This window comes from Emydura macquarii, unplaced genomic scaffold (genome assembly GCF_026122565.2).
Source record: "Emydura macquarii macquarii isolate MOO-44397 ecotype Brisbane River unplaced genomic scaffold, CSIRO-AGI_Emac_v2 contig_1253, whole genome shotgun sequence".
In the NCBI taxonomy this organism is placed as follows: Eukaryota; Metazoa; Chordata; order Testudines; family Chelidae; genus Emydura; species Emydura macquarii.
In genome coordinates this window covers 87,659,098-87,686,833 of record NW_027131390.1, presented here as the reverse complement: position 1 = coordinate 87,686,833, position 27,736 = coordinate 87,659,098, and the positions used below count along the sequence as shown (strand labels likewise).

The window sequence follows — 27,736 nt, the reverse complement described above, 5'->3', positions numbered from 1 at the left end:
CAATTATAATTGTTTCTTACCAAGAACACTTGTCAAACTAACAGGGCCTTCAGATGCACATGTGATGCCCATTAATTTTTTAATAAACTTTTATAATTTATCAGAGCCATAAACTTCCATTAGGAAACCTACGTTCCACGTAGGAGTGACTTTCCTGATTTGAAAGAGAAGAGCTTGGTAATGTTAAGCCATGTGAGCAAAGCTGTGGTAAGAAGGTAAAATCTAATCAAAACTTTGGAAGTGGATGGTTTGAAAGTTGCGCTAACTTCAAAAGGTGAAAATATGCAGTGGAAAGCTTTGTACAAATTAAATCAAAAAGGTTTTAGTAAATCCTCTTCTTCTTTTGAACACAGAAGAGAAATTCAAGGCCTAATATAGCACTCGTAATTGAAAAATGAGCCTGATTCACCACTACATTACCTCAGTTTCATGCCAGTAGAAGTCTATTGAAGTAAATTAGTTAAGGGGTGAATCAGGCTTCATGGGTCAATGTGATTTTTATACTGGAATTTAATAAGGAAAGCCAGATCATATTTAACAATTGCCCAGTCATCTGGAAAGAACTTTGAATACCTCCTCCTAGAAACGACCTAATAAAATACAAAGCGAAAACACATTTTCCGATACTGATTCTTCCTGTTTACAAGTAGAATGCAAGAAGGATATTAGGCAATAATGTAGAGAAATGGTATATTTTTTATGAGGATTACAGTTTGTGTAAAGAGGGTGGGGAGATCCTGTATTTAACAGGAATAGTGACTGATCTTCCAGAATTTGATCTCTGATTCAAAAACATAAATTAACCATTAAATTAAATAGCCATGCAGAAGTATTCCATGTGTGTTGAGAGGAAAAATGTCCTATGTAATATCAAGCCAAAAAGAGAGAGAATAAAAATTCTGCTTTTCCAAGTACTTAAAATATCTCTAGCTCTAGGAGTTTGGGAGTAGTGTCATAGCTGCTTTTTTTCCTTGGGTATTCTTCATCTGAACAAATAAAGCAGTAAGTTTTTTTTGTTTTTTGTTTTTCCTGGTAAACAAATAGTTACAATGGTATTGGAGGTGGCAGGAGCAGCTGTAATTCTTGGGGTATGCTTACTAATACACACCTGACATCTGCATATACATGTTCCTTGCAAAGCCATAGGAAGAGAAATCAGGGCTTCCCTACAGAAGCCTGATGTATATTCATGAATAAAGCAATAGGTGCAATAGATGGTGCTGTGGTCTATATAAATCAATGCATTGAGCAAAGTTCTGCTGTGATATGGTTTTTAAATCTAAGACTATAGGTTTGACTTAGCTTGTATATAAAGAAAATGAACAATTTGGTGTTAGCAACAGCAGATAAACTATTGAAATACACTGTTTCTGTTTTTTAAACTGCAGAAAGCACTGGAGCAGCAGATGGAGAGTCACAGAGAAGCCCACCAGAAACAGCTGTCCAGGCTACGAGATGAGATTGAAGAGAAGCAGAAAATCATTGATGAAATCAGAGAGTATGCTTGCTCATTGTTTCCTTGTCATTTACCCCTTTTCCATACTGTTCTAATAATGTTGTAAGGTTGTTCTTCCATCAGTACCTATGTATCTCAGAGTTCTTCTAGCCCTAGTTGGTCTTAGATACCATCTTGTGCGTGTACCCTATCTAACTATTCTGTACAGACTTGAAGGTAAAGGACAGAAAAGTATAAAATATTATGGATCACGTGTGTCCTTTTCTTTATCTTGTATCTACTTTAATAAAAAGAATTGTAGCGGGGAGGAAGAAGGACAGAATAATGTTATGCCTAAAGGCTTATAGATAATAGAAATAGTGGATGAGAACAAATTTGAAAAATAAAGGCTTTGAGAACTTATGGTGGTGACTGGTCCTGTCACAGCCTTTCTGGGTCTTCAAGCAACTACTAGCCTGTCAACGCCAGTTGCTTCCTGTTCCAGCACTTCCAGTGTTTTTTCTTGGCATCACGTTTCAATAAATATCCGTTAATGAAGTACCCCGAAAACGTAGTGAAGCCAAGTCTATGTTTCTAATTTATGATTCTGCACTAAAATTCTCTCAATAGAATTATGGTGTAAAGTACAGTGTGGGACACTGTGCTCCTTATTGTTATACCTTTGGTTCTGTAAATCGTTCATTAAATCTGGCTCATCCCAATGTACTGTTCTTATTTTCCACTGCATTTATAAAGGGGATGGGGGTGATAACAGGAGAATGAGAAACATGAAAACAGAAAAGAGTTACTGGAAGTACAGGTTGTGCCCTGGAGGTATAAAAAGGGAATGGGGGGGGGGGGGAGGGGGCGGGGAGAGAACAGAGATGCTTGAATGTGTTCTGTTTCCCCAAAATATTTAAATGAAGGTTATTATTCCAGTTAAGGACCTTTCATAGTTAGCAAAAATACCAGAATCTCTCAGTGGAATTGCAGGTTCATTCTCTGTGGCTAACTCTCTGGTCTAGTTGTGAAGGTTTCTCTAAGTGTTTTGGCTACCATCGTCTATATCAATCTGGATGGGTTTCTCCCCTTCTCATTTCAGCATGAATCAGAAGCTGCAATTGGAACAAGAGAAATTGAGCTCCGATTATGATAAATTGAAAATAGAGGATCAGGAAAGAGAAATGAAACTGGAAAAGCTCATGTAAGTTTGCAGTCTCCTTCTCTGATCTCTTTAAGCTTTGTCTCTTATATGTTGTCGCATTTAGCTGCACCTCGGGTCCCTTTCTGATTTCTGAGTGCATCTGCTCTGGTGATAGGGCTCTTGCCCTTACCTGTCTCAGGGTGAAATGACACAATTTTTCCATTCTTAGGCTGGCACCTTGGAGGAGAAGGATGGTACAGTGTTTAGGATACTGGCCTAGGATTTGGGGAGCCTGGGTTCAGTTCCCTGTTCTGCCAACAGACTTCCTGTCTTGCCTCATTTGCCCATCTGTAAAATGGGGATAATAGCATTTACCTACTTCACAGGGGTGTTGTGAGAATAAATACACTAAAGACTGTGAGGTGCTCAGATAGAGTGGGAATGGGGTAGGCCCTATATATACCTAAGAAGATGGAATATCACTTGGCAGGTCCAGTTGGGTTTCAGGCACCTTTTTCCTCCCTTCAGGGATGTGTTATAGTGACCAATAGCCTTCTTAAAGCATTTTCATTTAACAGTTGGATCAAAGCATTAGAGAAAAGTGGATTTTAAAACAGCCTGTAAACATGTCTATGTTACCTAAGTACTACCATCCTGTAATAGCAGGCCTAGCTTCTTCAAACACCTGTACAGCCTGGGTGTGTCTGTTTGGTTCCCCCTTTACATCCTCAAGAGTGTCCTTTTTAAATTCTACAAGGATTCTTTGTTCTTTAGGAGGCTACTTCAAGTCTTGGCCATCTTTGAACTGTCCTGGTTAAACCAGTGCTGTAGGTTGTCCAGGACCAAGCCAAAGTCATCAGAGCTAATATTTATGTGGTGTCCCTTAACGACTCTTAGGTGGAAGCTGACCATCTGTCCCAGATTGTCTCCTGGTGAGAAGCACCTACACTAGCATATTCATACAGATGACACCATCTCAATAACCAGGCCAACATACAAATTACGGGGCACACCATATTTGCTGTCATGTTTTTTATTGTTTTAGTATGTGCCAAAATTAAGCTTTTCAGAGCTCCAGTTTTGTTACCTTGTGCCAGGAGATAAACTGAAAATGTCTTGCTTATTGCAAGATTTGCTTATTGTACTGTAAAAACAAACAATCCACCACTAATAGAACCACCTACTTGCTTATTTGGGCTTTTTCTCAGACTTTCCTGAAAACATAGAAGATCAAATTCAGGTACAAGAGATGTCTGCCAAAATGGAGGCCCCAAATGGTGGCCCAGTCAATACTTCTGAAAAAATCTGCATGTGTGTGTGCAGTTTGAGTAATTGCACATGGAAAAGGTAGATGTGCAATTTACTCAGATGTGCAAATGTGGGCACACTTGTTCCACCCACATTTGAAAGCTTTGACTGATGCTATTGTGTTTTATGTTCTTTTATTTCATGATTTCAGTTTGTTGTTTGGCTTACCTAATGGTCTTTCTTTTTAGCCTGCTTAACGATAAAAGGGAACAAGCAAGAGAAGATCTTAAAGGGCTGGAGGAAACTGTGGTATGTTATTACTAAATCATCAGCTTTTTTGCTGAGGCTTTAAGTAGTGATTTGTTGCCAGCCTTTTTGTGTGTGCTTGTTGCCTACAATGCTTTTGCAAGAAAATGACCAACTTATATTTCCAAACTGTCCTTTATCTTGAACTTGATTTGAATATAATTAGGATCTGAACCTCCCCACTTTCACCCCATCTGTAAGTTAGACCTTATTTCTAATTTCCTAAAGCTATTTTTTATTAATCTGTTTGGTTACCATTCTACATACACGTATCTCATGGCTCACTCTACAAGTCTTTCAATACTTGGTATTTTTTATTTACTATGTCATAAGCAAATGTGTTAAATTAATACATTTAAATTGCATTTCTCTGAGATGTTAGTACTTTGTTGTCTCTATGCAATCAGTATAATTGTAGATAAAATGCATCATGCTCTGCACACAGTACTGGAAGGGCACTTTTGAAGAACTAGTTCTGTCTTGAGATCAGTGCTATGAAATCTTCTTGTGAAACTTTTACTTTGTGCAATATACAAGACTTCTGGAAGAGTTAAACAGCTGGCTAAGACAGTAGTGGTTTTCTTCTTGATTACAATACAAGCGAATTAATTGTTCCACTCTACTTGACACTGGTGAGGCCTCATATAGAGTACTGTGTTGAGTTCTGGGTGTTGCACTTTAAGAAGATATGGACAAATTGCAGAGAGTCCAGAGGAGAGCAGCAAAAATGATAAAAGGTTTAGAAAAACAGATGTATGAGGAAATGTTAAAATAAATAAATAATCTGGGTATCTTTAGTCTTGAGAACAGAAAACTAATGGGTGATCTGATAATTCTTCAAATATGTTAAGGGCTGTGATAAAAAAGAAAGTGATCAATTGTGCTCCATGTCCTCTGGAGGTAGGACAAGAAGTAATGGGGCTTAATCTGCAGCAAGGAAAACCTAGGTTTTATATTAGGAAAGCTTTCTAACTATACGTTCAGTTAAGCTCTAGAGTAGGCTTCCAAGGGAGGTTGTGGAATCCCTGTCACTGGAGGTTTTTGAGAACCAGTAGGACAAACACCTCTCAGGGATGGCCTAGATATATTTGGTCATGCCTCAGGACAGGGGGTTCCTGAGGTGCCTTCCTGCCCTACATTTCTATCATACTATGAAGAAGGAGTAGACTGTAGGGTAGGATAATGTGCTAGCTTTTTACTTCTTAAAACTGAATCTGAAGGGGAAATAAATTTGTTGTTTATTTTCCTAATTGCAGGCGGACATCTGTGCGTGCCACAAAACTACCATGTAATAGGCAGTTTTTTCTGCTCAAGATTGGAATATTAGAGGTAGTTCAGGAAAGATGTGTATATTCAGAGATGAATGGTGGAATTTGTTCTGCCTTTGCCAACAATTTATTTGGCTCTAATCAGTTTTGTTTTTTCTTTACCTTCTTGAGAAAAACATTCAAACATGAACTTTTACATTTTTATAGCACTTCCTTTTTAGTTATTATCCCAATAGTTGTATAAGCTGTGTTCTTAACTCTGTACAAAATATTATGTTTTGAATTCAAGAAGCATAATTACTTACATATTTTGCTAATTTATTTTTCTTCCTATGGAACATAATTTTAAATTCAGGCTGTATTGACCTTGGGAGCACTCTTGAAAATCAGGTTATTTTTATTTTGGAGTTGAACTTTAGGCACTCAGATTTCATGATTTTTATATATAAAATATATATTTGATAAAAAATATTTCCTGTTTTAGAAACTACCCTCCTGATTTCAGATGAGTTCTTTTGCAGCTTATACTGCTTATGAATTGTAATAGTGACCTGTGACAATATTGTCCTGTTCATTGAGTAAGCGAATACAGCTGGAACTCAGGTTTAAGCAGAAGAACATGGACATTATGCACTGATATATCAGATGGTGTTTGTTTAAATTTCAGGAACTACTTACACTGTTGTACACTTTTACACACTTTTCTTCATTCCCTTGACACCTCAGAGGGTGTTGCAGCAGCTATTTTATTTTATTTTAAAATATTCGCAATGATCAAAAATTCCAATCAATAATTAATTACTGAAGCAGGAAGAAAACTCAAATAAAACAAATTACATGCTACACATGCTGTTTTAGGCCAAGATCATGGCTCTCCCATGTGCACAAAGTAGTAAGGGAGTGTAAACCCCTGCAATATTGTGTGCCTCCTGGGTCACCATGCGGGGGGAGAGTAGTCTCCTTGGGGTTGCTCTTTCCCTATCCTGTACAGGTAGGTGATATGGGCTGGGGAATGGGCATAGCCTTGACTTGGCCCCCCAGTGTCAGCCAACACAGCTGAGCCAGTGTGGTGAGGGAAATAATCAGTAGCAGATTGCTTGGTTTCAGAATGGAAGCAGGGAGGGAATTGTGACTGAGTCCCCCTGTGGGGCAGTAGATCTATAGGCTGCTCCTTGCTTTGAGTAAGAGCTGTGGGGTAAAAATAAACTGTCTAGCTTTAAATTACATTTCTCCTTCTGAGAATAGTAATGGGTATTTCTGTGTTTGTATTAGAACAGTGTAAGGTATGTGTTGTGAATATAACACTGTGGATAAATGCAAATAACATTTTCTACTGACTTTTTGGGGGGTTTTTTTGTGCGCGCGCGTGTGTGTATGTCTATGGATAATTGAAAGTAAGCACTTCTATCCATCCTGTTGCAGTAGCGTCTCCTTTTTGGGTTCAGAATCACTTTTTACCTTTTCCCAGTAAGTGAGAAAGATAAGAAACGACTGTCCAAAAGCTTATAGTCTTATCACTCCTGACTTCCTGAGTGGCCAGTTTAAATTCCAGTGTGTGAGAAAATAAGATAGAAAAGCAAAGGTTGTGCTTATCAATGTGGGGCATATCCTTCAAACTAGTTCCACATATAAAAAGTAAAGAATGGGTTGGAATTCATTGTTTAGCCAAATGGTTATGCACATTTCCTTCCTGTAACTGGTTCAGGATTTCTCTGCCCTTCACAGAATGGGCAAAGGATTAAGACTTTTTGTACCATACCTCTCTCATTTGTCTTGGGATAAGGTGGCTATTATGCTGAAATTTAGCAAAATAAAACAGTGTTGAAACCTGGGAAATGAACCCGTGGTATTTATAAGGCACCTATCACTTGGTGTCTAAGTACCTGTATAGTGTCACCATCTTTCAGTGCATAGGTTTGGTCAGCAAAATTGTCATAGAATGAATCCAAGCCTCAATGATTTCAGTGTCGTTTAATAACTGGGGACATGTTACTATGGTCATCTTTTGAGACTGTCTTTCTGATTGATTTGTTTTTTTCTTCATTGTGTTAGATATGTTTTCAGAGAGAACTTGGCTACAGAAACGTAGCCCAAAACAATGATCTGTGGGGGTGAGACTGAGTGAGACAGAGCGTGCACAAACAGGATTTGACTTTTTGCTAGCTTACAATTGCTTTCTTTTAGTCACATGAACTAAGCCTTAACACATTGTGCAGGGTTTTTGCTCCTTTTATAATCAGTTCAATTTCAGTTGGTGTGAAATGATTATGGACAGTAAAGTGAGGTGTGGTAGGGATACTATTTCACACTAGATAATCACATTTGCGATACCCACAAGATTCCCACACACCAATTATGTGCCAAATTCACATCCCTTCTGTCATAGAATCATAGAAGATTAGGGTTGGAAGGGACCTCAAGAGTCATCTAATCCAACTGTCAACTGATGCAATTCATTACTTTAAAGTTACTTAAGCAGTAACAATATATGTATGTGTTCAAGCTTACCTGTATATATAATCTTAGGTTATAATGTACCTTACATGCTCTTATGTGAGGAGAAATTTTGCAACAGTGTCTGCTAAATTTTACTGACTTTTTTGTTGTTGGTTTTTAAATTCTATTTCCAGGCAAGAGAACTTCAGACTCTCCACAACCTACGAAAACTCTTTGTTCAGGACCTCACCACTCGAGTCAAAAAAGTAAGCTCAAATCTTACTTGGATTTTTATCACAATTTGCCCCCTCCACCCAGTAAAATCCTTGCCAGGCTATTATATTGCTTAGTGTATATAATTCCTGAAGTAAACCCAGCACACTTGTCATTTATTTATCAATATTCTTATATCATGCCCATTTACCTTAGTTTCTGGGAGCTGGAGAGCTTGCTGTTCCCATGGGTGTTGTATACCTTTCCTTCTGGGTGGGAGTAGTGAGATCTGGAGTGCTGTCAGCTCTATCTGAATTCTGCTTCAGTTCCTGTTTTGAGGCTTTTTTTTCTAACTAGTTATTCAGTGAAATGATCTGATCTCACTTTTCAGTTCAGTTACTGACTCAGAGTTTGGTGAACCAGAACTGACCTAAATGTACTGTCACCGTGCAACCCCCGAATGCAGCCTGGAAGCTGTGGAATTGCTGTGTCCCCTTAACTATTGAGTTGGAGTTGGCTCTCACTGTCTTGCCGGTGACATATAGCCAGCCCCTCTGGACCAGAGTTACCAGGAATGCTCTCCCTGAGCCAATCTCGAACCAACCATAGATACAGGCACCAGCCAATTCCCCCCCAGCTTTCCAAGCCTTACCCTACAGGAGTATACCGTCTTGCACTGAACAGAGGTCTGTACAGTGCAAGCTCATTAATCAATCAGCTCCCCTCAATGTGAAGAGGAAATACACCAGTCTTTGTAACTAAGCTGGATAGTCTAAACCAGCGGTTCTCAACCGGTGGTATGCCGAAGAAGGCTGGGTGGTACGCGAGCCGTACCGTGCCGCCGCCTGAAGGGCCCTCCCACCCACCCTCGTGAAAATCTGCTGTCGAAAAGTGGAAGCGGCGGAAGGGTTTCGGCAGAGGGCATTGTTCCCGCCATGGAGCCTGCTGCGAAACCCCGCCGCAAGCCCTGGTCTGCCGCCGCCGCGAAACCCCGCCTCCGCCAAACCCTGCCGCAAGCCCCGGCCCGCCGCCACCGAAAGTCCCCCCTTTTTTTCCCCCGAGTGGTACTCGGGGAAAAAAAGGTTGAGAATCGCTGGTCTAAACATTTCAATTCAAGACACGCTGTTTTATATAAAATTATAAAACAAATTTATTAACCACAGAAGTATAGATTTTAAGTGGTAAGCATAAAGAGACCAGAGATAGTTACTGAAGAAATAAAAATAAGTTCGCAGTCTAAATTCTATATTACTGAACAGCATTGGAATTAGCGATGTTTATTCTTGTTAGCTGGTACAAGCAGTTCCTTAAATGCAGGACTGTCTTCCCTGCCTGGGAATACCCTTTTCCTCTTTAAAGTCCATTTGTCTGCCAGACGTTCCTTCAGGTGTTCCGTTGTGGGGGAGAGAAGCCCAGTGATGGTGTCACTTCCCCCATTTTATAGCTTCTTCCATTTTGCTGGAACAATCAATGCTTTTGACCTGGTGCGTCACCCTCAGTGGTCAATCAGGGTCCATTGCCTAGGTGCTTCCTCAGTGAAGCCTTCACTGTAAACAATCCCTGGTAGTGGATTCTTTCCTCAAATGGTGATGGAGAGCCGTTAACGCTGTCTGGCCACTCCATTGTTCTACCTGAAAAGCTGGTTTGTGGGTGTTTCCCACCTCACATCATGTTCTAGTAGCATATACAACAATAGTTCCTAACTTTGCATACAATCCGCCAGGATATTAATGTTTAACAGAACAAGATGTTTAAAGTGATACCTCACAAGGCATATTTTGCAGAGAACGTATCCTCATTATATGACTGGTGAATAGGGGGGTTTTGCTTTCAGACACAGTGTCACACCCACACCTAAAATTTGTGCTGACCTGAACCATAATGTGTGTTGTGGTTCTTTTTTATGGTTCAAAACTCCTCATCGTTTCCCCAGGCAAAATAAATTTGAAAAGCCTCTGAGGTATGATTTTTAACAGAACTTCAGGTATTTTTACCACTGACAAACTGACATTTTTATTTACATGAAAGCTAGTCAAAGGTTTTTTTTGTGAAGGTTTTTATTTGTTTAATTTCCATATGGGTGGAATGTGGTTGTTGAGAACACAATATGAACCAGAAAAGCAATCTCTTTGACCTGCGTTTGTTGAGAAATGTTCTCCCTTTGGGGAGCTTAAAAGACACTAACAAAACCCTAGCTTTCCTCCCTCCCTGGGTTCAGATGCTTGGCTCTAATTCTATAATTTGCTCTCTGTGCAGAGTGTTGAACTGGACAGCGACGATGGAGGAGGAAGTGCTGCTCAGAAGCAGAAAATTTCCTTTCTTGAGAACAACCTGGAGCAGCTTACAAAGGTTCACAAACAGGTGGGACTAATACCTTCAGCTTCTCTTTTACCAGTCTCTCTTTAGAAAGTGGGGAAGTCTAGTTATTTTTCTTCAGTTAGTTTTTAACCATTGCTGCCTCTGAAATTCTAGTCATAGAGGAATCCTGTTCACTTGTTACTATTTTATACTATTGCAAATCAAAATTTTAATTGACCTGTTTTTGATGGATGATTTCATAATTAATTGAGAATAATTATCTATATAATTACCTGCAGGATAGTGTTTTTGAAGGTAAATTGCCCTATGTATTGTCGGGTTGATTTAAATAACATTTAATTTGCCAAAATACCTATGGTATTCAGTTAAAATTCATTGCATCAGAAGTAAATCAGTGTCTGAGTTGGTCACCCATACTTCCAATGTTTGTAACGAATGCATCTGTCATGAATATGTGATGCTAGACAAAATGTATATTTATTCCAGTCAAATGTGCTTTGGTAATTGTTTGGGCAAGACTTTGTCTGTCTGTAGACGTGTTAAACAAACAAAAAAAAAAACCCAAACTTTTCTCTAGATTCAGTGATGTGAACTGAATTCTCTTTATCTGAGTTATCTTTAGTGCCCTCTTACATAGGGACTGGAGATGAATAAAGCCCCTTTTTGTGCACACACACATCCCTCATTTGGCCTGACCTTTGATTTCTACCCTGCTCTACTCTTGCTGGCTCTGTGACTGTTCTTTCCTGTCTCTAGACTGGTTTGTATGTATGATATCTATCTTGTCAACACTGGTTCCTGGCTTGAGGGAGAAGCCAGGAATTGACAGCAGGGGGAAGTGGGAGTGCAGTATGGAAAAGTTGATGTAGGGTTCTCCATGCAGGTTAATGACTGGTTCCTCCCAAGAGTCCTGATGCTGACCCAGCTGCTGGCAGCCAGAAACCCACCCTCACTCTGTCATAGAATGCCCACTCACTTCCAGCAGTTCATCTGAAACCATAGAAAACTAGCTGTTCCCCCAATATGTTAAATATCTGCATGTAGTCTGTGTTCTGAGGATTAATGAATTCATTATTGCTTGATCATTTAATTTTTTTTCCCTTTGTGAGGTTTCAGCAGCAGCAGACTGATTCAACAAGCTATAAATCGTTACTGAGGTAGGAAAGAGAGAGCTGACAGGAAATTAGAGATTAGGCTATTTCACATGCATTTAGCCACTCGTGGTACAGTTCAAGAGGGCAGTGCTGAAGGCAAGCTAATACATGAAATAGTCTTGTTAATAGCATGAAGTTTAAGCATATGGAACACAAAGAATATCCCCAATTTGATCTTGTACGAATCTGGCAACAAGCTATGGAATTTGTTATTTTTGAAATTAAGTTTAGACAGGTTTATTCCCTAAAGACAGTCACAGGTGTACAAATTAAATACAGCTGTCACTGAAATGAAGGGGTTTGACTTCTGCTTTCCTTGTATGCCCAAAACTTTCATTATTGGACTTCTCTTTGAACAGCTCTGTGTAGCTCGAAAGCTTGTTTCTCTCACCAACAGAAGTTGGTCCAATAGAAGAAATTACCTCACACACCTCATCTCTCTAATATCTTGGGACTAACATGGCTACTACAACACTGCATACAAAACTTTCATGGTTTTCAGTGGAAGAACAAAGGAATACCAGGTCCTAAATTGTTATAGTTGAAAAAAGCCTCCTTTTCCCTGTGGACTTTAGAATGGATTTTACAGAACCCTATTTGTTTAATCCCTAGTACATTTCTATAAGGATAACAGTGAAATCTTCTATCCCTGCACAAAAATAATGGCTTATCCACTAGACCACATGGCTTTGTGAAGTGGGTAATACCATTTCTTCTTATTCCTACCACAGTTGGTACGTGATAATGCAGATCTTCGTTGTGAACTTCCTAAACTGGAAAAACGACTTCGAGCTACAGCAGAGAGAGTTAAGACCCTGGAGAGTGCACTGAAGGAAGCCAAGGAGAATGCCATGCGAGACCGCAAACGCTATCAGCAGGAGGTAGATCGCATTAAAGAGGCTGTCAGAGCCAAGAACATGGCAAGAAGAGCACACTCTGCTCAGATTGGTAAGGATGTGAAGCAAACAGGCTATTGGGTCGCTCACAAAGATTGTGTACATTTTTAAAGTGCCGTGATAGCAGAAGGCATCCAGGGCTCACTATTGATTTCCCCAGCTGTGTTTCACCAATCTTTCCTTACAGGAAGGACACTTCAGAGACCTCACTTTTATAGAACATACCCCATCTGAAAGATAAATCTCCTCATATATTTGTTTACTGAGTTAAATTGCTTAATGTGTCTTGTGTACTTCTAATGACCTTTCTTAAGTTGGATTGACTCTCTAAGTTTACACTTCTCTTCTATCCCATCCCCTTTGTTGCTCTTCCTCCCTCTTCTATCCTCTTTCTCATACCCTCACTTCTGTATACACTTTATTTTAAAATGTAACAAAATTGCTGTGAAGCTTGGGGGTGCCTGGTGCTACAAGGACACTGGATAGACTGCGCACACAGCCATGTAGTGTTTAAAGTGGAATTCATTGTGAAACTCTTTTAAAATGTTGTGGTACAGCAATGCCAGTGAAAGGTGAAACTTGCATACTCACACCATGAAGGGGCAGCAGGGAGCACACATACTTAAAGGCTTTCATTCTGCCTCCTCCAGAAAGTCCTCAGACAGCTTCTCATCTCCTCCAGGAGTGTAGTAGTGGGAGTAAAGTGGGCATATGCAAGTACGTGGCTGGCCAACCCAACCAATGGTCACCATGTACAATCTTCCCCACTCAACTGCACTGAGAATCCCTCCTTTTTCCAGAAGCAGAATGTCTGAGGTGGTTGTATAGAGGGATGGTTGCAGGCAGAAAACAGGTGCGAGTGATCATCTTTGGAGCATGTATCCGTGGGCAGGGTGAGGGAAGTTGTCACTTTCCCCACAGCCATAATTGGCCCAGATTAATATAGGTATCAGGAAATACCTAGAAAAGTTACTTTTAGAACAGTGCAATGCTGTGGTAGAGCAGAAAGTGATGTGCAAGTGCTGCTATGAGTGCTAAATTCTGTTGTTTTGATTTTCTCACTACAGCCAAGCCTATTCGCCCCGGCCATTACCCAGCATCTTCTCCAACAGCTGTTCATGCCATCCGAGGAGGAGGAGGAATGTCAAACTCTAGCTACTACCAGAACATGAAATAAACAGTAAGTGAGTTCAAGATGACTTTTAAATCTGTTGCTGTTCAACAATCATTCACTCTCTACATCCCATTTTTTTTATTATAAAACCTGTGGGGGCTTTTGTCAGGAGTGTGTTTTTCTGGTGGTTTAGTCATGAAGAACATTAATAATCATTGTAGTGGGAAGGAATGCACTACCAGGAAAAACACTTTGCAAATTGCTGGTTTAGATTCTGTCCTTTCTCATTATGCCCAGACCTGAAGAAGAGCTCTGTGGAGCTTAAAAGCTTGTGTCTCTCACCAACAGAATTTGGACCAATAAAAATATTACCTCACCCACCTTGTCTCTCTGGGACCAACACAGTTAAAACAACACTTCAAACAACCTTCTTGTTGTGGACATTTTTAATGTAAACAGAACTAATTTCCATTTTTTTGCCTTGGATAACATAATGTGCCCTCATTGTTTGCAGAATTCCCTATGTTTAGGACAGTGTATCCAGAGGTAATGTTATGTGGTTGAAAAGTTTAAGAGCGACCATTTTGTGTGGACACGCACGCAGAAGCGGGCTGTGCAGTGACTCTAGATAATTGGGTGGTGAGAATGTCTATTAGACGCCATTCAAAATATGAAGTTTGACCATTTTTATTTGTTACTATAATTAGCATAAATTTCTAAATAAAAAGTTGTTTTGAACCAGAAATCCATAATTTTCGTTTTGAAAATGTCAAAATGAAACATTGTGATAACTTCAAAAAAATTTTCCAAATCTTCTCATGTTGAAAAATTTTCATCAAAGCTGACTCTTTCCTGTGAAAAATGTGTTTTCATGAATTGGCATGTTCTGATGAAAAAATGTTTACAAAACTTAGGTATTAAGTTCCGATCAGCTCCAGTTCATATGTTATGACTTTAAGTGGTGATGAAGATTTTACTATACTCTAAACAAAGACATGAATAGCAAAGCTGGCTTTCAGGAAGATTGGTTTTCTGTAGGATCATATAATACAAACAACATACAGGATATACAATAGAGGCAATTACACAACATTAAGCATCACTGCAGTTTTAATACACTATCTGCAGAATGAGAGCATCTTTCATGTGATTTTCACCGATGTGTTCCCTTCTCATTTGTGTGTGTGTGTGTGTTGGTATCACTATTTATCTATATACAGATTTATTTGTAACACATACAAAATATTTTCATTAAGAAATTAGAACAATACAAAATCGACATGGCACATGTCAAATGGATTAAAATCTGGCTAATCGATAGGTCTCCATGCTGTAGTAAATGGGAAATCAATTTGATGGCTTTAAATGTTCCCGCTCTTCTTTGTTGTCTATGCTTTTCCTAATCATTTATCTCCGTGTACAACTTTGATATGTTCATGTGGCTTTTCCCGATCTAGGAATTAGTCTTTGCATATTTAGATTGTCTAAATATGCCAACTCAGTTATAGTTTGTAGACTTCATACATTCTTTATTGTTTTTGTTAGCACCTAGAATATAAATTAGTTAAAAATATTTGTCAAGCAATTAGAACCATCAATGTTCTTCTGTATTTGTGCACCAGGTGGAGCCAGTGTGATGTTCCTGAAAAAGTTTTTTAAAGGAATTCCTCATGTAGGGAGGAAATATGGTTGGTTAGAACCCCTGCCCGCTCCCCCAGCTCTTCTGTGTGCATGTGTGTGTGTGAATGCTTCACAAATTTGTTTCCTATAAAGGTTGGAAATGCCTAGCCATCTAATTATCTCCCTTTCTCAGCAGAGTCATCATCTTTAAACTGTAGTAAATGTGACCAGGATTGCCACGGGAACAGTGTGCTGACTTCACATTGTTAACTCCATGCTGATGTTGATGATGATCTCTAAACATATTGTTGGCTTTTTTTATATTTTTCTATACTTTCCTGACAGTTTCAATTGAAAAACGATTAGCTAACTGTTGAAACTAATCACAAGGACTTCAAATAAGCAAAGGGGCTTCTACTGATAGGATCAGCAACATATTCCCTCTAGAGTATTATTTACTTTGTAACTCACTATCTCCTAAAAGTGCTTCATTTCTTTGCTATTTTAAAAATTCTAATTCTGCTAGTTAGTAGCTTTACTTAGCTGTGCTGTTCCATCACGCTAACTAAAATGACTTGGACTCCAGCCAGGTGCCTATCTACTGCAAAAGGGGCTGGGGGATGGTTACGTTCTTTCCAGTGATTATGACTTCTTCCTCTGTTGAGAACAGCTCTTATTCTGCCACTTTGTGACTCTTCTCTTGTTTCTTTTTGGAAAGTTTGCTGTTTCCTTTAGGCAGTAGGCATTCTTAGACACAGTGTGGTTTTTGTGGAGAATGTTTCCTGTCATACATGCATGCAAACCATCTGTCGCATCACATTCAGTCTATTTAATATCCTGTGTGAGTTGTTTTTGCTGCTTGTGTTTTCCTTGAGCCCTGTGGCTACAGGCAGCATGTATTTTGCTGTAGATGAATTGGGCAAGCCTTTGCTGGGGTTTTTCATGTATTAGCTCATTCTTAATTGAGGTTTGCTTTTTGGTCTTGCCAGCAACATAACCTAAAATTCTTTGCTTTATTGTATTGTCATCTACACATAAGTACAAAGGGGAAAGTATACAATAAGAGGCATGTAAGAAGTTTTACAACAAGAACTATACTGGGGAAAAAAACCTCTATCAGCATATACTGGGTGTGCCTTTAGGAAATCATTTACACAAAAGTACAATAATAAATGACAAAATCACATCTGGTACAAAGCAGGTGCAGGAAGCCCTCAAACAAACAAAAGTGCAGAACCTGTCATCTTCTCAGAGATACCCTGTTCACTGCTTCCATGTTCCAGCAGCCCACTGTTGCTGAACACCCTGTATGAACAGACCTTGGAACTAAAGCTGGCTGAAACTTGAAATTTCCTGCAAACCAGAGATTCCAAACATTTTTCATTTTGGAAACGCTGACACACAGGCCTGTCCCGGGACAGCAGAGGGCAAAAGGGGCAATTGTCCAGGGGCCTGGCGATTTAAAAGGGCCTGGGCCATGGGTAGTGGGAGAGGCTATCTCCGTGTCTTGCCTCTTCTGCCTAAGGCCCTGCCCACACTCCATCCCTATTCCGCTCCAGGCCCCACCCAGCCCCACTGCTTGCTGCGTCCCTGCTCAGCCACCCCAGTCCCTGCCATCACTCACCACCTGGGGAAAGGGGTGGTGTAAAAGAAAGCAGGCTGAGCACGAGAGAGGGTGGTGCCTGGGACGGAGTGAGGGTGGAGCGTGGGCGGGGCATTGGGTGGAAGAAGCGGAATGGGGAGCTAGCCTACCCAGGGGGAAGCTTCACCCTCCGCCCATGGTCATAAACCTCAGCCCTCCCTTTCTGGTGGGAGACATTGACTGTTCTGCCCTGTGGCCTGGAATTGTCAGTGGGCCTGCTGACACATGATGTTTCTGAAATGAAAAATGCCTTCTGGATCAGCAGCTGTAAATGAAATTAATGTGATCCTTGAAAGTCTGCCTAACCCAGTGGTTCTCAACCTATTTACCATCGTGGGTGCATCCACCTACCTGCATGGCCCTGAGGATGTCACATGGGCCGTAGCTGTGTGCTGATTGGACTGCAAGTTGAGAACCACTGGTCTCACCTGAGATGTCTTTACAAAACATTTTGGGTTCAACTAATCGGCATTATTGGCAAGACTCTGTCATATATATTTTAATTTTTTTTTCAAGTTTTTAATCCTGTGAACATAGCAAACCAGCACAGCTATGAGCTGGATTCTGTTTTGGCATGTGAATCATCAATAGAATTCTTATCTAACTTCCAGTTGCAGTATCAGATTCACTCTGTTACATCTATGCAACCCTATTAAAGAAAATGGTACAAGTGTAACAAAAGGTATTTTTGATCTGGAGAATATTTTTTACTGGTCACTGTGCTTGGGCCATAAAAGATAAAGCTTGTATTTCAGATCCTAGGATATGGCAGCTGACCATCTGGCAGCTGAGTAATTTTGATCTGGAAGTCATTGACAAAACGAATATGGAATTTCATGTTGCCATTTTTAGAGTTGCTACTTCAGAATGTAATCATACTTTATGCTTTAAATTTTTTTATTTTAACTCAATTACATTGCAAAAATCTAGGAGGGCAACTTCATTCTCCAATCCATTACTATGCCTTGGTCAATTTACCACATTGTTTACTCTCTAAGATTACATGGGGCCTTCAGCTAAGTGCCAGTACTCTGCAACCAGGCTGAGCAAGTGATTCCTGGCTAGATACAGTAGTCCAAATGCTTTGAGATCTTTGGATAAAAGCCACTGCATCATTGTCAGTGTGTTATTAAAATGGAGTGTCTTGCATGAATATTCACACAGATTATTTTTCACAGCATAGTGGATAAGTCATTAACATCACACCCTGTCATTTGAATTGTATCATTTTACAACTCCTGAAATAAAATTGTGCCCTGCTGAACTTCCTTTATAATCTCTTAACAGCAACAAAACGGGAATGTTTATTGTCATGTGGCGTAGCCTGCCCTGTCTCTGGAATGGAAATTTTATGAGCTGATGATGGGAATTATCTTAATAGTTCATTGATCATTTCACACTAGAGATCAGACCAACAGCAATAAATTTACTTATCACAGCATGGTCAAGTGTTTGTCAGTATGTCAGTGCTATTTTTGCCATTTCTACTAGCTCCAGTGGTACAATTGCTTATCCAAATCTGTGCAAGCATATAAAGCTAGATCTAGACAAAGAAATCAGATCACTCAATCAAGACTGTCATTGCCCCATCAGGGTTGCATTGTGCTAGGAGCTGTACACATGAAGTAAAAAGACAGTCTGTAACTCAGGGAGCATAGCATGTGACAAGAGACAGCAGGTGGAGGAGAAAGAAACATGGGGAATGAGGAGAATAAGGGAATAAGGAAATAATTAGCACAAGTAGTAGTCGCAGCAGACCAGTTGCTTACCCAATTGTCAAGTGTTTTGTAAACATCGTGTCAGAGGTGTTAGGCCCTGCCCACATTAGAGAAATTTGCAAAATGTGCCAACCTCAAATGTAGATGCATTGCACTGATATAAAGCGCTGGTATAGCAACTCTATTTATTTATCAGATAAGTCTTACCAGTGTCAGCTCCACTTCACATAAGTGCACTGTGTCTGCATCAGAAGTTGGCCATGATGTAAGTACACCAATGTAGTTACACTGGTGCCAGTGTCTAATGGAGATAGAGCATCAGGGAATTTGAAATTTCTACTTTTGTTCCACAATTACTTCTGAACCATTCTTATCATTACAAACTTAGAGTAGATTAAACTAAAGCTGTTCAAAATGTTTTGAGTTTCAAAGAAATGTTTAGAATTGTTAAATATTTTTTGGGGGAAAAGTGTGTGATGGAAGATTTTTGTTGTGTCTATAAACATCCCCCTCCTCTGCACATACACACCCATCTCCCCTTGACTAGCTGCAAATCAAACCCAAATACCAGAACTTGGCTGAGCATTCTAGTTTCTGTGATGCTCAGCCAGGGAATTTAAAGATACGTGGTCAGGTTAAAAACTACATTTAAAACAGAAATCTTTACTTGTGTTACTAAATGCAACTTACATTTTTAAAACTACAAATTTCAAAAGGCTCAGTTACTTTTCACCATTATTTTGGCAAGGGGGAGAAGGGATGGTTCAGTGGGTGGTAAGGATGTTGTTGCATTTTGCTCAGTTTGGACAAGGCAGATAGTCGGCAGTTTTCACTTTCTGCTTTTCATGCTGTCACACAAATGTCTAGGTTGCAAACACTGCAGGGAATGCTCAAACCTAAATAAGATGTTTTAATGTTTTTTTTTTAAAGTTATAAAAATAATTTGTATTAATAGCAGCTTTTTTAAAAAAGCAAATAAATAAAACAAATTCAGAGTCTAAACTATCTTGACAGGCCCTTGAAGTATGACCGTAGTAATTGTCACGTTGTTGACTTTGAGTTGGGTGCTGAAGAAGAGAAAATAAATATATAGCAGTTTGTATTTTGGGGTCATACCCAGAGTAGTGTGGCACTACGGCCTTTCATGGCTGCTCAGTGGCTTTTGGGGAAGCTGAGACATTCAGGTATAGTTTAGAGCAGAATCAGTAATGTTCTAGTTATACTGGGGCTGGACCTGCCTCTACAGTTCCAGGAATCAGGGGAACAGAAAAGTGACACTGAGCAGAGCTCTGGTACAGCTGAGGATCTGATCCATGGAGGGCAAAGTGTGGAAAGCCTTTCACAACTCTCTCTCTCTCACAAAACAATGATAGTGAGAAGCTTAGTGACCACAAAAATATTCCCCAAACCTTTAGATTTGCTCCCAGCACTCAAGCAACTCTACTCTGAAATGCTGACCTGCAACCTAGAAATCATCCAGATACTGATATAGAAATAAGTAAGCTGGTGTGCTTGGAGGCAGCCCACTAACTGGCCAGTTGTTAGGCTTCAAGGAGGCTTGTTCCCTGCTTCCTCCCACCTTTACTTGATATTTGCTGAAACTTGCATGATGCCTTATTTAATAAGAAGTGGGGAAATTCAAATAGAAATACTTTTACAATAGAAATAATGCCATTCCATGGTCTACTGAAATTATTAAAGCAATCTGTGTTGGGATCTGTATGCATGAAATACTGTGTAAACATAGGCTATTCATGTATCCCTGTGCTTTGCCCTAATCCTAAAATCTGTGGTATATTTCCAGCACCTCCCCATCCTTACACAAGCTAGAAAACTATTTAATCTAACCAATAAAAAACATATTAAAAACTACTCTGGTTAGTTGGAAGAATTTACAAGCACGCTGAGTAGAAGCTGAAATACTGCCTCTGCATTTGTTTCAAAGTAAATGTAAAGAAAAATTTTAAGTGTTTTAGTAGTGAAAGCACAAGTTAAAAAAGAAATGTTGGCTCCACTGACTTTTTAGTTAACTTCATGTTTGATAACAGCATTTATTCTTTTTTATTTACAATGACAAACTTACAAGAAAAAGTGAATAACTGGCAGCAAGACTTTGAGCTTCCTCTAATCTCCAATTATTGTTTTAGCCAGGCACATAGAAAAGAACTAAATATATTAATTTGTTTATTGATAGGCAAATGCAAAATAATACAGGGAATGTTGATGTACTGTTTTCTATACAATTGGAAACCTTCTGACATGTGCTAAATGACTTTTTTTTTTGTTTTGTTTTCACCAAAAAGTTTAGTAGCCACTGGACATATAACATAGGCAATGCCAGTGAAAATGAGATAAGATCAGAAGCTAAAATAGGGAAAGAACAAGTTAAAATTACTTAGAGGAGTTCGATATCATCAAGGGCCTAATGAAATACATCCTAGAATATTTAAGGAGCTGACTGAGGAGGTATCTCTGAGTCTTGAGCAATTATCTTTGAAAAGTCATGGCAGACAGGAGAGATTCCAGAGGACAGGAAAAGGACAAATATAGTGCCAATCTATAAAAAGGGGATTAAGGACAACCCGGGGAATTATAGACCAGTTAGTTTCACTTCAGTACCAAGAAAGATAATGGAGCAAATAATTAAACAATAATTTGCAAACATCTAGAAGATAATAAGCTGATAAATAACAGTCAACGTGGATTTGTTGAAAACAAATCATGTAAACCAACCTAATAGCTTCCTTTGACAGGGTAACAAGCCTTGTGGATAGAGGGGAAGTGGTAGATGTGATATATATTGATGTTAGTAAAGCTTTTGATTCTGTCTTGCATGGCCTTCTCATATACAAACTAGGGAAATACAACCTAGATAGAGCTACTATATAAGGTGGGTGTATAACTGGTTGGAAAACCATTCCGAGAGAGTAATCAGTGGTTCACATTCAAGCAGGAAAGGCATATCAGGTGGGTTCCTGCAGGGATCAGTTCTGGGTCTGGTTCTGTTCAATATCTTCATTGATAGTGGATAATGGTAGAGAGAGTACATTTATAAAGTTTTCGGACGATACCAAGCTGGGAGGAGTTGCGAGTGCTTTGGGAGGATAGGATTACAATTCAAAATGATCTGGAGAAATGGTCTGAAGTAAATAGGATGAAATTCAATAAGACCTAATACAAAGAACTCCACTTAGGAAGGAACAATCAGTTGCACACATACAAAATGGGAAATGACTGCTTAGGAAGGAGTACTGCGGAGAGCAAGCTGGGGGTAATAGTGGATCACAAGCTATATATGAGTCAACAGTGTAACACTGTTGCAAATTTAGCAATCATCATTCTGGGCTGTATTGTATTCTGTGTTGTAAGCAACACACAAGAAGTAATTCTTCCATCTACTCCATGCCGATTAGACCTTAACTGGAGTGTTGTGTCCAGTTCTGGGTGCCACATTTCAGGAAAGATGTGGACAAATTGGAGAAAGTCCAGAGAAGAGCAACAAAAATTATTTAAGGTCTAGAAAACATGACCTATGAGGGAAGATTGAAAAAATTGGGTTTGTTTAGTGTGGAGAAGAGAAGACTGAAGGAGGACATACTTTTTCAAGTACATAAAAAGGTTGTTACAAGGAGGAGGGAGAAAAATTGTTCTTTTTAACCTCTGAGGATAGGACAACAAGCAATGGGCTTAAATTGCAGCAAGGGTGGTTTAGGTTTGACATTAGAAAAAATTTCCTAACTGTTATGGTAGTTAAGCATGGGAATAAATTGCCTAGGGAGGTTGTGGAATCTCCATCATTGAAGATTTTTAAGAGCAGGATAGACAAACACCTATAAGAATGGTCTAGATAATACTTAGTCCTGCCTTGAGTGCAGGGGACTGAACTAGAAGACCTCTTGAGGTCCCTTCCAGTCCTTTGATATCAAATCAAATATTTTTCTTGGAAGTCAGTTTTTCCAAGCTGCTGACTTTATGAAATTATTTTAATGTACTTTAAATAGCTCCCTCTTGTGCTTGGCTATTGCATATACCTTGAACTTTGTTCCTAAAATTGTTTATTTGTGGTGGATAAGAAGGATGTAGACTGTATGTCGACATGTAAAAGCAGATGAGCATCTCCATGTTAAGACCTTTGGATGTGATTTGTTTTTCTTTAGCCACATCCTGCTGTGGTTACAAACTCAAATACAGATACAGTAGAACCTCAGAGTTACGAACACCAGAGTTACGAGCCGACTAGTCAACCACACACCTCATTTGGAACCAGAAGTACGCAATCAGGCAACCGCAGAGAGAGAGAGAGGAAAAGAAAGCAAATACAGTACAGTACTGTGTTAAACGTAAACTACTAAAAAAATAAAGGGAAAGCAGCATTTTTCTTCTGCATAGTAGTGTTTCAAAGCTGTGTTAAATTAAAGTTCAGTTGTAAACTTTTGAAAGAACAACCATAACGTTTTGATCAGAGTTATGAACAACCTCCATTCCTGAGGTGTTTGTACCTATGAGGTTCTACTTGTATGTTCCTTACTAAATAATATTTAGACTAAGGGGCTTGATATGAAAAGTGTTTAGCTACTTAAATCAACCTTAAAATATATCCCATTCTGAAATTGTACATATCTCTATTGTTATGATAGCCATAGAGAGAAAGCCCTATTAAAAGGTTGAAGGGAAGGGAGGAAAAAACAATTAAGTACTCTGCGATTTTAAATAGTCCATATTTAAATAAGGAAACCTTATGATATTTCAGATGGAAAAGAATAATTTTCACCATGAGTACTGATACCTTTATGTATTCATATTGTGCCAATTATGTACTGGGGGCTTTAAAAATAGGTAAGACAGAATTCCCTGCCCTTGGAGTTTATTATATAAGGCCCCGTTCTGCAAATGCTTAGAAACATGCTTACCTTTCAGCATATGAGTAAACCCATTTATGATAACTGGACTACTTCTGTGCTTGAAGTTCTTTGTGAAAGTAATGTGTTCACGGAGCCTAATAAATGTTCCCTTTCTGACCTGAATGTTCACTAACTTTTTTTTTATCTTGTTCTCTTTTGACAGGTCAGGCTCCACTTAGCATGTTAAAGACTGTCATTAATTCACTGATTATTTTTTTCTTTCTTCAACCTGCTCTACATTCCGTTCATCTTGTGCTTTCTACAGCCATCTGCAGTGCACTATTTTCAAATACTTTGAGCTTCATAGAATCTCCACGTGTACAGAAGTGTGTTCTGCTCAGCTCTTCTTTGGAACATGTACAATGTATGTAACATATCCATCTAAGTAATGACAAGTCTGCCATTCAAAATCTCTTCCATTAACTGCGTTGTACTCCTTGACGCTGGTTAGGTTGGGGCTTCTCTGCTGGTGCTGATGTTGTTTGAAGTTCTCTGTGGCATCAGTAAATCTGACTTCTGGCATCAGAGTTAATCATTCAACGACAAGTGCCATCGAAGGCAGGTGATTGTGTTCTGTCACAACTGATATATTGTATAACATACATATTATTTTATATTTTTAGGGGATGAAAATGTGCTGCTATATGATTAAAATAATGTAAACACATTTTCTGAGGTAAATTTCCCCAAAGAAGCATTTTTAATATCCTGATAAAATCTTTGGACCTGTATAAAATATACTTTACTATCATATCTGTTAAAGATCAAATTATGGAATGCAGGAAATCTGTTAGTATAGCACTACATTTTGAAGTTCAGTGGTCACACAAACTATCTTAAAATTAACATCTGATCTGCTTGTAATTCTGCCTATGATGATGGGTATTCCCTGAATTTGATAGCTACCCATGTGTTTGTAAGCATTGTTCATCATGAAATTCTGAAAGCTTTCAAAATGTTGCAGAAATCTTGTCTTGAAAAAAGCAAGATGCTTTCCCCTCTGCTCATGCTTCTGGCAAGCCCTGATCATATTGGAATTCAGAAATGGGAGCTAATAGTTTGGGTACCTAAAGAAAATTCTGTTAAGGGCTCCTAAGGGAGGATGGGGTCACATACTTCAATTGTGCTGTGCAATAGGAAGATGAACGTGTTAAGACAGCACTGTGCAAGGGCAAAGAATGTAAATGATAAATTCATACTGGAACTTGATAATATGCAAGTCTGCCTATGGATAACTTTAGCTCATTCAACCAATGATGAGATTACTTGCCTTTTTTTTGGATTCTTTCTTAGTTCCAGATATGAAGTTTCCATCTTCTCAGCAGGGGGCACTGTAATCACCATGGAAAAGTTAAGTTGGCAGGCAAAAGTCAAAGCTCTTATGATGGATATCTACTGCTTTTGTTTCACATGTACATATCAAACTACGTCTCTTTAAAGCAGTATAGATTTCAAGATGACTAAAGCAAGAGTATGCCCCTTTAGTCTTGGTTGCTGCTGTTTGCTCTTATTTAATTTTGGTATTAGTTTTTGGGTTCTGAATGTGTCCTGTGTTGGTAGACCTATTTAAAAATATTTAGCCTGCTACAGAAAATATCTAAAGATTCTGAATTTCCTTTAGACTTTTTCTACAGAAATTATTTAGAAAGTTCTCAATTGTAGCAGAGTAAGTTGGATTTAATTTATTTTTTTAAATGTTGCACTATTTTGGGGAGCCTTTTGTTAAAAGTATTTAATAAAGACTGCAAATTTGCATTTGTTTAATTTATTTTGTATTTTCTTAGGTTTCATATATTTTTTTTAAAATTTTTCTTAAAATATGTGCATAGGCACTTCCAGGAAAACTAACTGTGAACTTGCTATATGCAATCTCTAGTAATGGGACTAGTTCAAAGATACCCTGTGCTATCCTATCATCTATGTATAGATGAAATTTATATTATTAACAAAGTATCAACTCTCTTCTTTTGTTTCTAAAGCAGTTGTCTTAAAGAGGAATGCCAACTATTAATTATTATAATTTTATTGTATATCAAAAATTCTGTATTATTTCTTCATACACTGAAGTTATATAACTGGTACTGTAGAATATTTTTTCCTGTATCCTTGATTTGAAATCTGTCACAGAAGCAATTTTAAAATAAGAATGTTAAGCTTTAGCTTAAAAAAAGCCCAGGTTCCACATACATCAGAACAAAAAATAAAATCATCATGTTATGCATAACAGTTTAGATGGTTATCTTGAGCTTCATTGATGAGTTAGCTCTGATGTCTCTTAGATAATCATGCTAGTGCTGATCAGCCAGTCAGTCCATCTAGCTAAGATCACTTAAGCACCTCAGAGTTAACTTTTAGATCCTGCCTATGATAACTTTATCACTGAAATGCTGAAGTATATTATACTGTCCTCAAAATGGAAGACTGAAAATTTACGTAATTTGAACTCATGACTGTGTTGCTATACTTTGTACTGCTACTAGTATCTTCCATTCTGTAAGACTATTTTAGTTAAGGATTTAATTTAATCCTACATAATTTGCATTCAACATTTTTGTACCACTTTTACAGTTTCTTACATATTTTATACACAAATGGAAACCACACCGCTGCTCCTCAGAGCTCAAAAGTCTGTATTTCGCTATTTCACTATATTGTGCTCCTTTCCTTTCCTCTTCAAATGTGACGTTTCATATTTATTCTAGATAATAGTTTGCAAGGAAACTGTAATTTAAATAATTTAGATTAAATTTCATTATCTAAAACGTCACACACAGGACAAGTTTTATTTAAGATAATGGAGATACTGTTCATGCAATATGGAGTTAAAATGCACTTTTTTTGCTACTGATTAAACTGAGCAGGAACACACTTAGTTTTTTACTAATGAGTTCTACTAGCTTGTATTTTATCCTCAAATTCATATTTTATTTATTGAAATGTGTGTTGGTTTTGCTGAAAGTAAGGAATGCTTTAAAAGCTGGAAAGATCCTGGTTGATATGTGCATCTAAGTGTGTATTTCACCATATAAGGGTGAGAATAGATTATCCTGAATGTATTGGGGAAACTTTTAAAAAAAGATTCTTAACTACATTAATGTCTGTCTACAGCAGACTTCTGAGTGATTTTTTTAAACTTCAGTTTATGAAGAACAAGGAATTAACATACAAATCTACCTGAAAACTATAAGGGTAATGGTGTAGAAAATGTGAAATAAAGAGTGCTATCCTCATCAGGTCATTAAATATGAACAAATCTCAAACTAAACCAAATCAGTCTTTGGATTCCACATATCTGAAAAGAATAAGTGTTTGAGGATTGTGGCTTCATACAATAATGTGAATGTAATTTTACGTCAGGGGGTGAGAGACAGCAAGGAGGGGGAAAATAACTTTTTATAATATAAAGCAGATACCTATGACAAGCAAGGGAATCATTAAATCACACTAGCAGGATAATCTTAATTGACCTTTGCTGTGATATTTTTAGCTTTAATGACTATGAACTGAAAATTGCATTGGACAAAAATATCTGCTAAACAAATACACAAAGGAACACCACTTCAGAGTCTGTCTTAAACAACTTTGTCTGTCAATTTGATACACATTTCATTGCAGAAGAACTATGGGGACTGAGGCATTCTATAGGATTCTAAGTGTCTAGATTGTAAAATGTGTAATGTGTTCTGCAGATATTCTGTATTCTCTGGGCTCTGTGTATCTGTACAGTAGTGTTCATTTTAGAAATAATTAAATTGTGGACACGCTTTGGTGGTAACAAGGGGAATAAATTGCCACTACAGCAAATGATGCTGTAATGTATTAAACTTTTAACAGCAGATCTGAACCCTTCTCCCCCTCCCTTCCATGGATAAATCTTTTAATCTTGGTTTCTAAAATGCTATCTATTAAAGATGTATGGGTACACTAGCAGACTGCATGATGTATCATTTCAAAACTGTTGAAGTGGAAAATAAAATTGAATTAAACTTTCTTGTATGTTGCGTTTGTGGCATGTATTAACAATGCCTTTGGTGCCGACGTGTCTTTGGCTTTTTCCATCAAGAAATCTCAGCTCCTGGCATTATGGAAGTTAATTATTTTTGTGGCAAGCTGTATGAACGTACTGGAGCATTTGAAAATGTCTGTCTGCATTTTAATCCTCCCCTGAAGGTATGGGAGGTAGTAAGATTTTTTTCATGTGCTCTAGGGGAGCATGTGCTGGAGTGGGGACTCTACCCTCCCACCCCCCTTTTATAAGTGCTTCTTCCCTTCCACCTTCCCACTCAGATCTTCTATCCACCGACACTTCGTTGGCTGGCATA

General features: G+C 38.5%; 1 protein-coding gene across 1 annotated transcript in view; it reads left to right on the top strand.

Moving 5' to 3' along the window:
- Positions 1–27,404, top strand: part of KIF5C (kinesin family member 5C) — a 133,661-nt gene extending 106,257 nt beyond the window's left edge. The window contains exons 19-27 of the mRNA XM_067549483.1: positions 1,389–1,498; positions 2,538–2,639; positions 4,076–4,136; positions 8,032–8,103; positions 10,307–10,411; positions 12,255–12,471; positions 13,487–13,599; positions 23,578–23,976; positions 24,708–27,404. Of these exons, the coding sequence (XP_067405584.1) occupies positions 1,389–1,498; positions 2,538–2,639; positions 4,076–4,136; positions 8,032–8,103; positions 10,307–10,411; positions 12,255–12,471; positions 13,487–13,596 (777 nt within the window). The 3' untranslated portion in view covers positions 13,597–13,599; positions 23,578–23,976; positions 24,708–27,404. The remainder of the gene's footprint in view (positions 1–1,388; positions 1,499–2,537; positions 2,640–4,075; positions 4,137–8,031; positions 8,104–10,306; positions 10,412–12,254; positions 12,472–13,486; positions 13,600–23,577; positions 23,977–24,707) is intronic.
- The last annotated feature ends 332 nt before the right edge of the window (positions 27,405–27,736 follow it).